The 13,498-nt window shown below is 41.8% G+C and overlaps 1 protein-coding gene across 1 annotated transcript; it reads right to left on the reverse strand.

Annotated features, from left to right (window-relative positions):
• Positions 1 to 204: 204 nt before the first annotated feature.
• Positions 205 to 1,018, reverse strand: LOC103776714 (ubiquitin thioesterase ZRANB1-like; the record flags this gene model as incomplete). The annotated part of the gene is made up of 1 exon (XM_008944236.1): positions 205 to 1,018. A coding segment is annotated over exon 1 (814 nt), but the record flags the coding sequence as incomplete, so codon positions are not given.
• Positions 1,019 to 13,498: the final 12,480 nt, after the last annotated feature.

Raw genomic sequence — 13,498 nt, forward strand, 5'->3', positions numbered from 1 at the left:
TTCAGAAGATGGCTGACCTCTGCACCTTCTCTTAGCAGCTGCTATTTCAGGCACTTCTACATTTGGTTCCCTTTTTATAATTAAAACGCAGAAATTTTATAAAGCTGTTTTGAAATCAGATGTTAAGTTTAGCTTTTAATTCCTCGTTCTCCCAAAATACCTCACCACAGGCAAGAGAGTATAAGGTAGCAGGAAACAACTTACCAACGCAAGCGTTTAGGAACAGCCAGTCTGTCTTTTTCATTCTATTTTTTATCTGCTTTAGCTTTTTGAAGTCAACTTCAAGTTCTTCCTTGCTGCCAACAGCTCCAGCCAGTTCAATTCTTTGGAAGTCCATTTTCACATCGGATTCCCGTTTGGTTGTAGGTGGAGATCTTCTTTGGCTATTACCACCACTACAGCTCCCCCTCCATCGAGCTCTGTCTTGCTCGTTTATGATGGAAGAAGCCTCCTCCGTGTCTGCCAGTTCTATTGCTTCTATGTTGTTAGGTCTGGGATGATCACACACGACACATTTCCTGGCCTTCGCCCAGTTTTCGTACGTACAAACGGAACAAGTCCAGTGCTGAGCCCTCGTGTTCAGTTTGTTTCTGTCATTATACTCCTCACACGGATCAACAGAAAAAGGGACCGGTCTCGACCCAGACCCTGAAGACTGAGGAGACTCCGTGGGACTCCTGGTCCTGCGCTGGGACAAGCACTGCGTACACCGGATGGCCCGGGGCCAGTTCAAGTACGTGCACATGTGGCACGACCATTTATTTGCACTTTCCATACTGTAAGAGGACTTCACCCTTGGTCTCGCACTGGAATCTGGACAGATCAAAGGACTGCTCCCTCCTTCGGTGCTCGCAGGGTCCCAGTCTCTGCCGATGTCGCCGGAGCCGCTCTTGAAGGGCTCCTCGGTGATGATGGTCCCGCTGGGCCTCTGGGCACGACACATGGTGCACTTGATGGCAGAGGGCCAGTTCTCGTAGGTGCAATACTCACAAGCCCATTTCCCTCCCCGCTCTGTCATCCTGCACTCCTGGAGCTGAGCTGCGGCGGGCAGAAAGCTGAGGAACCAGAACACACCGTTAGCACACAGTGGCTGCAGAGCAGCTCTGCTTCGAGGAAACAAACCGCAAAAAGGTAGGTGAGATTTCACCCAGCTGATGGGGACTGCACCAAAGACGAACATCAAGCTGGGCAAGCTTTTGTTCTTGATGCTATTAGAGCATTTAGGAGTAGAGAAACCACTTATCAGAAGGATAAGACTTGAGATAACAGCATTTAAAATGCAGAATTCAGGATTTCCTAGTGCAGAAATGAAAACTCAGCCCTCCATTACTGGAATTTTTTAAATGTGTCTTGGAAGCCTCCGTGCAAATGCAGAAAACAGACACACATAAAGCACTGAGGATAACGAGGAGACCTGTATGGCTACAGAAGCAATTAATTATTAAATTATTAAAATAAAACTCAGTCTGAACACAGCAGTACAAGAAAAGGAACCCAAAGTCAAGATCCTGTGTGGTCTGTTACAAGACCTCACAGATCTGGAAGGACTGAGTGTATCAGGTGGGCAGTTAAGATCATGACTAAGCAGCTCCTGCAGAAAAGTAGGGTGTAGGAGTTTTATGTAAACCATACATTTGAAAAATTATACATGTGCTTAACCAAGACTAGGCCTTGACTGGACATCACTTGTAACAGCAGCATTACCAAGTTAAAACACCACTTGAAAGCAAGCACAAGCTGCCTGTGTTGACAGGCTAACATAGTGTTTTCATGCTACAAATTCAGACTTCAATTCCAACTCACTTTTGTCTCTAATGAAGAGGGGATTCTGTCTTCATGCTGGCTCAGACCTCCTCCTCAGATGAAGGATGAGACTAAGCAGATGACTATTCCTGTAAACAAAATGAAAACAAGGCTCATTATAGGTTTCCTACTGGACCTGAGTAACCAGAAAGTTAATTATTAAATGCCACACCTACGCTGATCTCAATTGACTTGTTTCAACTCAGTCATGACCTGTTGAGACCAACTTACAGACTGGTTAAAATAATTCTAAAGAACCAGTTGCCACACAAGTGATCAATCGTCTGCTGAACTGAAAGAACTAGATCCAAGCAAGTTCACACCAAAGCATCTACAAACACTCTTACTGCAATCTGAAACATAGGATGGGGAAAGAAAAAAAAGCTTTGTGTAGAGGGCATAGTAGAGGGAAAGGGTGAGGCAGGCAGATAAAGGCCAAACAGAAAAATGTACACAGTCTATTTCCTCCCTTACCACAGTATAGTTACTCAACATACAAGACTCAATTATGTGCTATTTTTAAGCATGCAAAACCATTTAAAATACAAATTTGTCCTATCAGTTGGCTGACAATTCTCATTCAACTCATTGCAACTCTCTCAGCTGCCCAAAACACCCAGAGCCTGATACACAAAAACTCGAAAGAGAAGTTACGCAACGGGATTAATTTAAAATTAGAAACAGCCAACTAATCATCAGTTTATACCTGTTCTCCAGTGAAGGAATGTTTTATGAGTTAGCACACTCTCCACTGAAACACCTTCACACGCACCTTGCTCCACCAAGGCACAGCTAAACGTCCACTCCAATTTGTCACCCTTATCCCTGCTGCTGCCCTCCTGCAGACTCCAGCACTCAGCACAGGTTTTTTCCAGCAGCTCGACTCTGATCTATTCACCAGATCAGGTGGCTGCATGAATGAGGGGCTATCGCATGGCCAGGGCAGAGGGGAGGGGCAGAGGGGAGGGCAGGACTATCCTTTTCACCACCAATCCATATTTATGCTGCGTGAAAGCAGATGAGCCATCAGGAATGCAGCAAGCTCTCTCCTAAACCTGGGGTTCTAACACTACTTGTTTGAACAGCCTGCAGAGCCCTTCACTCCCACCCATGCCTCCCAAAACTGTGTCAGACCAAGGAATGCACTGAGAGGGCAATCAGTAGGAACACTGCTTCCCCTCCACTGTTCCTCTCAAGTGTCCATGTCCATGCGTAATGGAGAAAAAGGAGCCAGGTCATACTAGTCCTCATTTTTGTAATAAAATAAGTGAAAAATAAAGATATAAACACAAGAATACAAAGTCAAATTGATTTTACCAAAGGTGACTTCATAAAACAGCTTCTCTACTCCACAAACTAAAGCTTTGCAAACCCTTCCTGTAGGAGTACACTCTACACCAGATTTATCTATTCCACGTGGTCAAGGCCCTTTCCTCCAATACCCAAAATAAGTTTTTAATGATGTTAACATTTCTTCCTAACTTTATTCTCTCTACAAACAGCAGAGTTTAATATTTCCCTGTGAGAAACACAGAACAGTTGAAGATGGTTTTCAGAAAAGAGAAGGAAGCAGCAGAGCATCCAACAGCCACCAGCAGAACCACCAAGGAGCAATTTCATTTGTGCCACCACAGACAACCAAGACATGGCTGTCCCAACACTTCAACACCCAAAACAAGCTTAAGAATCTTTTCTATATGAGCAGCAGCTGGTGGGTTTTGAGTGGGTAATGCTTTCAATGAGAAGCCAGATCTGCACACAGTGGGTTTGTAACTGTAAATGGTCTCTCACCTGCCCCAGTTTGTAGAGCCCTATGCCCAGCAGTCCCCACTGCAAACAAATCCCAACCCACACTTGGGATGGGGCAAGAAAACAAAACATCTCCAGTTTTACTGACATCAGAATTGGGAAAGCAGATTGTTGCTCAAGTTGAAAAGCAGCTGGTTGCAAAAAAACAACCTGAACAAATCCTGAGATAGTATTTGTGAAACTAAATGGCAGAGTACATACCACGTTACAGAACAGCTTTCATGTGTATCATGACATCAGGTTTTTAGCTGCAATTATTCTCTGAGCCCCTTAAAAAGCTAGATGCTTTCAGACATAATTCTTAGAGACACTGAGTATCTGCAGCTTTGAAAGCCTGAGATATGAGCTTGCAACCTCCAAACATGAGGCCCCAGGTTATTATGAAGTAAAGAACATAAAAGGGCTCAATTGAGCAATGCAATTTCACTTCTCTGATAGCTCTGCCAACACCCACTACGGCCCAGCTAGGTGAGGAAAAGCAGCACTTTCACATATGAGTTTTCTTTTATTTTTAGGGCTTGGTCTGACTCCCAGCTGCACACCATCCCAGGGACACCAGAACACTCTGATTTACTGGTGATACAGGATCAGCACCCAGCCAACCAGCAGTTGGAAGCTTGCTACATTTTTTTTCAGAATTACCTCTTTGCCCCTGTCTTCAAGTTAACTTGTTATTTTAGACTCTTCAGGTGGAGAAGTTGAATCATGTAGTACCTCCTCTCATGGAGAATAGCACAACAGTGACTGTGAAGTGCAGGTGCATGATTTAACAGCCAAAAAGCTTGAGCAGACAAGAAATTAAAACCCACAGAACTCCAAGCAAGTTCAAATTGATCAGTTCATACGGTGTGCTAAATACCTTCTGGACAGACTTAACTCAGTACAATAAACAGCAGAATATATTAAATTCTGATAACAAAGGAAAAAAACTCAAAACATTATTAGACTACTTTTTTACTAAAGTCAGTCAGAAAAGATCACCTAGAACAGACAATTTTTCTTTTGCTTTGTCTGAACTTACAAGAATATTCTTTTTAGGTGCATGGGAAAACACAAAATGCCATACAGAGATGAGGAAGAAACAATGAAATCTTCAAGTAACATTCTTCTGACAGGATACATCATATCCTTCACTTTAATTACTGACTATGTCCAGCAGTTATTTTTTCTTTGGCTCAAACAAGGAACAATATGGATCTCCATTTCATTAAACAATCAAACCCTTCCCCAAAAACAGGCCAGATGCTGATTTTGACCAGTCTACACTAGGGATTTTTTGCTGGCATCTGTGCTGGCACAAACCTTACACAATTATACTGATCACATCAGTGTTCCCACCTTGCAAGGCAAGAGAGATCCACCCTCCATCCCCCCTGATGCAGCTGTCTCTCTTAGGGGGCTCCAAAAAGAATGGCAGGCTGGTTGGTTTATTTTAAAACAGTGAAGCAACTTTTCAGAGATACAGACTATGCAGAAGCATCTTGTTCTGAAAGAAAGGTCTCGATAACCAAATGCAGGATCTATTCACTCAGCAGTTTAGGAGTGCAGAAGTAACACCTTTCACAGATTCAACCACAAAAAGAAGGGGGGAGGAACAGGACTGGGAGTGAAAGCCTGAGATCAAACAGCAGCACTTTCACTGACTGTAGTCTTTATGTAATATGAAACAGTGCATTTAAACAAACTTCTAGCAAGAAAGGGTCTCAATCTGACAGCTCTAATTGCTCACTAACAGCTGGATAACGTTGCTGGGAAGTTTATACATACACATGATAGACAAACAGCTTCTTAAGAAAAACTCCCTGTGATCAACCCTGCATAATTTGACACATTTTCAGCGTTCCCCCTTGTACGTCACTAACTCAGGTTCTCTTCCAATTACCCATAAAAAAAACCAGCTACCTTCTTAGAGCAGTGAAGTTCATTTAGACACAAATAAGCTTGCTAATTAAAGTGGTAAATGGAAAACCTGTTAAAATCACACATCTGGATTATCACCTCAAATGGTTGTGCTGAAATAAGCACCAGACTGAATTCAGACAGTTGTGGATGGTTTTCCTCTGTAGAAGTGCAGAACCTTTTTAAAGATGCAGGAGATGAATGTGAGTCAACTCTTCACAGCAGGAAACAAAGCAAGGGTTTGATTTCACCATTTCCAAACAAATACACTTACAAACCCTGCCACTCTTGTTGCTGGCTCCAACCACCATATCTTTTTAAAGCTCACCTAAGGTGTACCAAGGGACAGATCGAATAAAAATTTTGCTAATTTTTAAAAACAGCCAGCAGGAAGGTCTAAAAGGCAACAGAGCTGTACACAAGCTTAAATCAAAAAGGCCAAATTGTTTCTTTCAAACTTATAAACTCTAGGCAAACCTCCTTGACAATTTCTTACATAAAAGATATTGCTGTTTATCTGGCTCAAGTTCCCTTTCGTTATCCGAGCCCAAGCTCCTTGTGAAGTATCACACTGTCAATACACTTCAACAAAAACAACTTAAACATTAAAATAAGCTATTTGAAATTTATTGCCAAGTATTCAGAATCGAATTTCACATTAAATTTGCCTTGCCTCATTTTCTAAGGTGAAATTTTACTGACACTTTCTTCTCAACTTACTAAACTTACTCCACCTTCAACTACCCACTGTTCTTACCTGACTATGGGCTCAAGAATTCAGCATAAGCCTCAAGAGATCAGTATGTTAAAAGCATAAAATCTGAACCTAGGCTTCTATAGTTTGAACAGCACCAACACCAAGTTCCATTGTCCTCTCTGCAGATTAGTTTTGATCTCTAGATCCACAGGGATCACCTCTGCTCTTCCAAGTAGCAGAGCTGTTCCTTGGCTCCCAGTAACACAGAGAATGGGAAATGTTGCTGTCTTGAGAGGCATCAAGTTAAGGTTGCCACAAATCTCAGTTGTGCTGAAGACCAAATCACTGCTATGTAAACCACAACACAATCCACAAACTGTAACACTGATGGTGCATGAGAAAAGAAAAACTGAACATGTCAGCTATAGCTGAGAGACTACTCACAATCTAGTATGTTACCTGAGTTTTAACATCTTTCTTCAGTTTTCATAGTCTAAGCTGTCAACAAATACTCTGTACTGCAGGTTTTTTCTTCATTACAGCTGTCATCTACTCTTGTAAGTGGACAATTAGTTGAAATCCAGAAGACCTGATCTTCCACAAAGAAACGTGCTGCAAGAAACGCAGTTCTCTTAACCAAAAATATTCTCAGGAAAGAAGTAGCAACTTTAGAAAATAATTAGAAGTCTGTGCTGGGTGAATTCTGACTCACTTCATAAATCAAAATTAAAGCACTACTTGTTAATTGTATGTAAATGGACTCATATCCCATTAAAAGCATCTTAAACCTACTTTATTAGGTATTTATGGTGTTCAGAAAAATTACGCTGATTTTGCTTCAGCTTTTCTTTTCAATACTCTGCTCACACTCCCAATCCAGCTGGTATCATTTCAGATAAACCTGAAAGGCTGACTTCTCTCAAGCAAGAGAATTTATGTGCAGTTTTAATGCAAGAGGATGCCCAACTCTGCAAACATTCCATGCAGTAAGAAGTCAAAAAAAGCTGAAAACTCATCACAGAATTAACAGCTATTTCACAATACTAAATATTCACTCTTTCTACTCTTTTTATTTGGATGTTTATCCCTTGAAGGATTTTTGTGCTCTTCACCACTAGTTAGTCCTGCTGTGTAATTTGCAAAGCCTGAGTTTCCATTTTATTTGTTACTCATCTCAAATGGGTCAAGCTACATATGGCTCTATTGAATTTGTGATTTAAAGTGAGGAAAAGCTTAACTGCTGGAAGCCACCTGTAAAAAACAACAGCAGGAGCTTGCAGTTCTATTATTTCAGGAGAAAGTTAACATTTTTCAGGGGTCTATTGGGGGGTTTGTTTTGAATTCAATTAAAAGTGAACTACTTAGATGAGATGTTACTGCCCATTAGGATGGACTAAATACGACTGCTTACTTAGAAACCAATACCATTTGGGAAAATGAGAGTAAGCAGATCAACAGTTACATAATGCACAGCATCTCCCACACAATACTAATCAAAAACTAAGCAAAGTGACTCAAAATAATGAGCTGTGACAGAATATTTGCATAAATACAGCCAGCAGCTTAATGAATCTGATCATTATGAACAGTCAGCGAGGGACGAATACTGACTCAAGAGGTACAACACAGTCATAAATATATGCAACAAAATGCAACAGAATTGTTCTAACTTCACTTTTAAGACATTTACTTTGGACAAAGTACAGAAGAAGCTGGACAAGAGGAAGCTCTATAAAAAGTGAGGTCACATAGAAAAATGGAGTTTATCTCTGTTTAGACTATATGCCTAGAGCATGAGCCTTGGTTTTGTTTAGGTCTCGGCCATCTTCACACAAGATGAGGAAAACCAGATGTCATGGCCCGAATAAAAGCACACTGGAGAGTCAGACAGCAAAACCTAAAATCACTTAAACCTGTCCAACAACCAGAGAACATTGTATTAAGGCTTGTACGTTTGACATCAAGTTCTAGTCATTCTCTGGACCTCCCTGATACTGGCTGCCCATAAATTACACCAGGGCTACACACAGACAGTGTCACCGTTTGGTGGAGGAAAACCACCTGCCTCCTAATGAAGCAAGGAAACACACACTTAACATCAACTATGCTGTAGTTTCCTCCTAATTAATGGCAAGCCACTTCCAGAAACAGTTAAGGACCATCTCTGGTACGTGCATTTGCAGTTGGGCTGTTTAAGACTAGTTTTAGTTCAGGTGAGCCACACAAGCTGCACTCGTTTTATCCAGCTCTCCTTAAGAGACTGGCTAGAGAGCAAAGTATCAAAAACAAACAAAAAAATATATATGCAAAAGTGATATTATCACAACACACACAAAACCCACTACTATGTATGTTGCTCCTTAACATGGTGCAAAGAGCTTGTATCAAGCATCCCAGGGAAAAGACACTAAAATTCCTTCTAGGGAAGGAGTGATAATCAGGTCTGGGTTGGTTTTTTTTTTTTTTAATCACTTTTTTTAACCTTATTATTACTAGCCTGTGTTTTGGTCATAATACACATCCAGCAACCTCAAGTTAACCATGGCAAGGTACTCTGAGCTGCCAGAAAGTTTGAAAGTAACAGCTCTAAACCTTCAGCTTTGGGGAGGTGGGAAGACCTTTCTGCTGGAGACAACACTGGACAAGTTTCTTTATTTTTATCCTTACCAAGCTAAACAGTAATGTGGAGGTCAAAAAAAATGTAAATAGTCCAGCAGACCATCCCAGCTCTTCAGGAGGATTCAAATTAGCCTCTGAACAAGCACACAGTAAGGGGAAGCCTTTGTAGCCAAAACCTAAACCCACAGGCCAGCCCATAAATGCCATAAATGACAATCAGCCCTTGAGACGGATAGTCCAGAGTACTCCTGACTTGTCATGGTAGTGTGAAGAAAAAAGGTCCAGCATGAAAACAACTATGTACTCAACCCTTCTGGCAACTGCACAGGGCTCAGAACTCAGACCTGTGGACAGAAGCTGTTTCAGGGCAGTATTCAGACAGCAGCAACTAATAAACACACCAGTTATCTCCATGGATTCCCTGCTCAGAGACTGGGAAGATGACCAGAGACAGCAGAAATACTTTCAAGCCCATCAGCCTGAAAGAAGTACAAGTCAACACTTACACAGTGCATTTACAGTCTTCACAGGCACAAGGAACAGGATTCTCCCATAAACTGACAATCAATCACCTTCATGAAGCAAATTGCCCATTTCTTGCTACAATTATCCACATTTAGGAAATGTATGACAGTTGGTTTTCTTCCCAGATGACCAACTGCCTATGCACCAAGAGCTGCATGGCTTTCAAGTGAACAGACCTACAAAAGTGCATGTAACTTCAAAGCCACTAAAAGATTACTTTATCATCATAATTTTCATCCACTGAAAACAAAACAGACCACTCAGGTTTATTTTTCTTTCCAGAGTCACGTTAACCATGTTTCTGACAATTTTCTTTAGCTCATGAAAGCTAACTCCTGAATTTCCAGAAGACAGAACATCAATGTAACTGCCAAAAGTTTCTTAATTTTCTCAGACTCCCATTAACCCAGACTTTTTCCATTTCACCAAAAACAGCTACTCAAGGCTAGATGCTAAATCAAACTGCAGACAAAGAAACACATGAACAATTTTTAAACCTCCACATTTGTTTACAAAAATACTGGCAAACGTAACCTAAATAAAACATCACTGTGTACTGGCTTCTGGCAAGGTGGGAGGAAGGAGAAGAAAAAGGGGGGGAAAAAAAAAATAAACAAAACACAAAGAAGGAAAGAAGGCTGCAGCCTCCTTGCTCACAACTGCCAGTTTCAGAAAGGAGTCCTATTTACACTTACCAAAATAGACACAGGTCCAGCCTTCCAGCCCCTCATGCCCTGGACAGCAGCTTGCAGGCTTGCTATGAGTTTTGTGCCTAGGCCTCACCACTTCCAAGTATTTTCAGCTCACTCCTGAACTCAACCTTAAAGGCAGATATAATCTCTGTGCCTTCCCCAGTATTTGTCCTAGAATTAACTCCCAGTAATTTAAAATGCACATGTGAATACAAGCAAAATTCTATGATTCTATGATTCTAAAACTAGTAGCCATTCTCAGTAATAAAAAACACTTTAAAAAATTCACCTTACTAGAAAAAAAATGCAGTAGGATCCTCATGTTAAGAACAATCAGAACAGGTTACATCAGGGTAAATTCAAATAACCAAAGGGAAAAGTGCCAATTTAATTATAACTGCTGTATAGTAAAAGATGCAGAAGGGCTGCAAATACAGCTGCTTCATAGGCAAGATGCTCTGCACATACCAGCACCCACCACCCTTTACAACAGAGTACCATCCCATGCTCCTTGATAATAATCCCACCATTCCTCCTGCCTTCTTGAGCCAAGGGCTCCATACCAACCCCCTCTTGAAGACAGGTTCTTCTTCACATGTCACTGTGCTCACTCCCCAGTCCCCCCCCACACCCCTCTCCTCTCTCCCGCTCCTCTCTCTCGCCTTCAGCAGTAAGAGTTTTTGCACAAATGGGACAGCAGCAGAGGAAAAAGAGGTGTTCTGAAAAGGACCAAGTGGATACAACTCCATTTGGACTACAGAGCTTCCAAAAATCTGCCCAGGCCATGAGAGAAGGAAATACAAAATCATCCATACTATTAGAAACTAATGTGTTCTCAGAATCCATGTTGAAGTGCTGCTCTTCTTGTCAAATACCTTACCTGTTAGACACCAAAGAGGTAACAGCCCTGCTGTTAATCTGTATTTCAACACAGTTCCAAAAGACCTAAACCCACACTAGGGTGAAGCTGTGCTTCAGCAACTGAGGGTGCAAAAATGGACATGGACACAAAATCAATGCAGCTCTCTGCAAGTTAGAGCCATGTCAGCAACGCAGGAAGTGCTATCAAAAAGCAAGTGCCAAGAAAGTGTCTGAATTCCTAATGGTATAACTCTTTACTAGAAGGTAAGTCTTCTTTTTGAGGTATGACAAATTCCATTTAGGAAGTTATTGGCATGGCATTAAGAAGTTATAATTATCTGTTATTTAACTGATTTTACCAAGCTGTGCCATTTGACAAGTGCAGTGGTAAACTCTTCATCAACTGTGTTGTAAAAAAAATCCTCTTTTCAACTCTGCCTCCTTCCCCTCTTCATATGCAGTACTACTTTAAAAAAAATAATTTAAAATCAAGAACTCTGTCAGAGCCAAGCCAACCATTTCCAGCTAAAGTTCAGTTCCATTTTAGTACCAGGAGGCTGTGGATTATAATTCATGCAGTTAAAATGAGGATTACTTGTTGACATAAATTTCCAAGAGCTCAAAATAACCCAGCCTTCAAATTTTGGGGGGAGGAAGGGGCATGAGATTACTAAAAGGACTGGCAGTAGCAGCTCAAATGCTTTGCTGTGATTAGAGATGGTGCATCACAATCAAGAAGGTACTGAGCTGAAGTTCTGCACAATCTCAACCCAGTACAAAACTGATAGGACAAAGAGAGGCTGGAAAGAGAAACGTTCACACCTAAGCTAACACCACAGGAAGGAGCCAGTAAATCTCACATTAAAGTGCCCGAGAGAGCACATTTGATTATCTGATTGACTGTATTAAAAATAACCTCCCATACAATCAGGGAGGTATTTCCTACTTACACTTCTGACTTATTTTCAGCTCCATCCTGCAAAGAGCACCAAAGATGGATGGGATTTCCCATCCCCAGGGAATTTACAAACAGAGCAGTCACACACAAGGCTGAAAACGTCACCTTGACCCATTCTGTGCTTTAAGCAATCTCCAATTTAAGTCATGCTTCTGTGACAAATCTCATTGAAGCTTTTATGTCACTCAGCATTCCAATTAAATTAATATTTTTAATTATACTTCTGAGAAAATGCTAATGGATACAACTCTGCAATAACAGATTATGGCCTCACTGGCCATCCCCATCTGCCTGTCCTTACTTAAGCAGTGAAATAATAAATAAAGGTAATCATTTCTTTTTTTTTTTCAGAATTACACAATATAATTAGAGTTTCATAAATCCTATGAAACGCAATGTATCCAACAGCATTATCATCTGTTAATGCTGTGACACACACTTAAATCAGAAGTAGTCTTTTACACATCACATGCTAGACTCTACACAGTGAGACACCAACTCAACTTGGCCTTCCAAAGGAGACAAACAGGAGTTCTAGAACACCTGCTCAGTGGGTTCCCTCTCAGAGTAACCACTGAAAGAAGAAAAAGAAAACAAAAGGGCTCCACAAATCTCTCCTCCAGTCACTAAAGACAAAATGCTACACGAGGAGGAGGTAAAGCAAAACTAAGTGCAACCAATCTCTCCTGAACCACTGCTACAAGGTTCTGCTCCAACCAGAGAGAGCTTTAACACAGTAATGCTAGAGCAAGTCACAGCATTACACACACAGACGTCTCACCTTTCCATTTTTGCATCAGCCAACTCTCCATGCGTTAAACTGACACGCCAGTTCCACCACTTACAACAGAGTAGGTAACCTGCGAGTAGAGACTGCTCAACCACAGCACAAAACCCAACAAACAACACTCGTTTACTACACCGACTCCCAAGAATTCTAGAAAAAGTTGCCATTATTGTCATCACTGAAAGCCACGGCGGCAACAAAAAGTTCTCAGCAGCCAGCCGTGGTGTCTCTGCCATGCAGGAGCCCCAGATTCATCTTCTGCCCCCCGCTGCTCTCCAGCGAGCACTGCCTGCCGTCGGGATGGAGTGCTGGAGGTGTGTGCTGCGGGCTGGAAGGAACATCTTCTGTCACACCGAAGGAAGGACTCACAGACACATCCCTGACCTCCGCAGGGAACTTTACCTTATCCTGGCAGGGAGCTGCCGCAGTGTGGGACCTGGCAGAGTCAGAAAGGCACCGAAAACGTGGGTTTCTAAGGTCTGCCTCCCTCCTCAATCAAACTTTTTTTTTTTTTAAAACTTCAGTTCATTCGACCAAACTCGATTTTGAGACAGTGGCCACTCTATACTTTATTTCTCCTCAAGTATCGTATACTTGATGTTGTATACGTGGTATCACGCTATAAGCAATATCATGGAAGTTCTGCTACCCAAAATTCACAGACACAAGCCAGCTGCTCCCGCCACCTATTCCACCAAAGCACACGGATCAAAACAGGCATTCCCGAAAAGAAAAACAAGGAGGGAGGAGGGAAGAAGTGGGAGGCAGCAGAGGCATGATCTCACCCCAGCACACCGAGGTACCGCAGCCCGGCATTTGGAGAAGCAGCCACAAGCGAAAAACACACA

The sequence above is a fragment of the Merops nubicus genome, unplaced genomic scaffold, assembly GCF_000691845.1.
Source record: "Merops nubicus isolate BGI_N331 unplaced genomic scaffold, ASM69184v1 scaffold6007, whole genome shotgun sequence".
Taxonomy (NCBI): domain Eukaryota; kingdom Metazoa; phylum Chordata; class Aves; order Coraciiformes; family Meropidae; genus Merops; species Merops nubicus.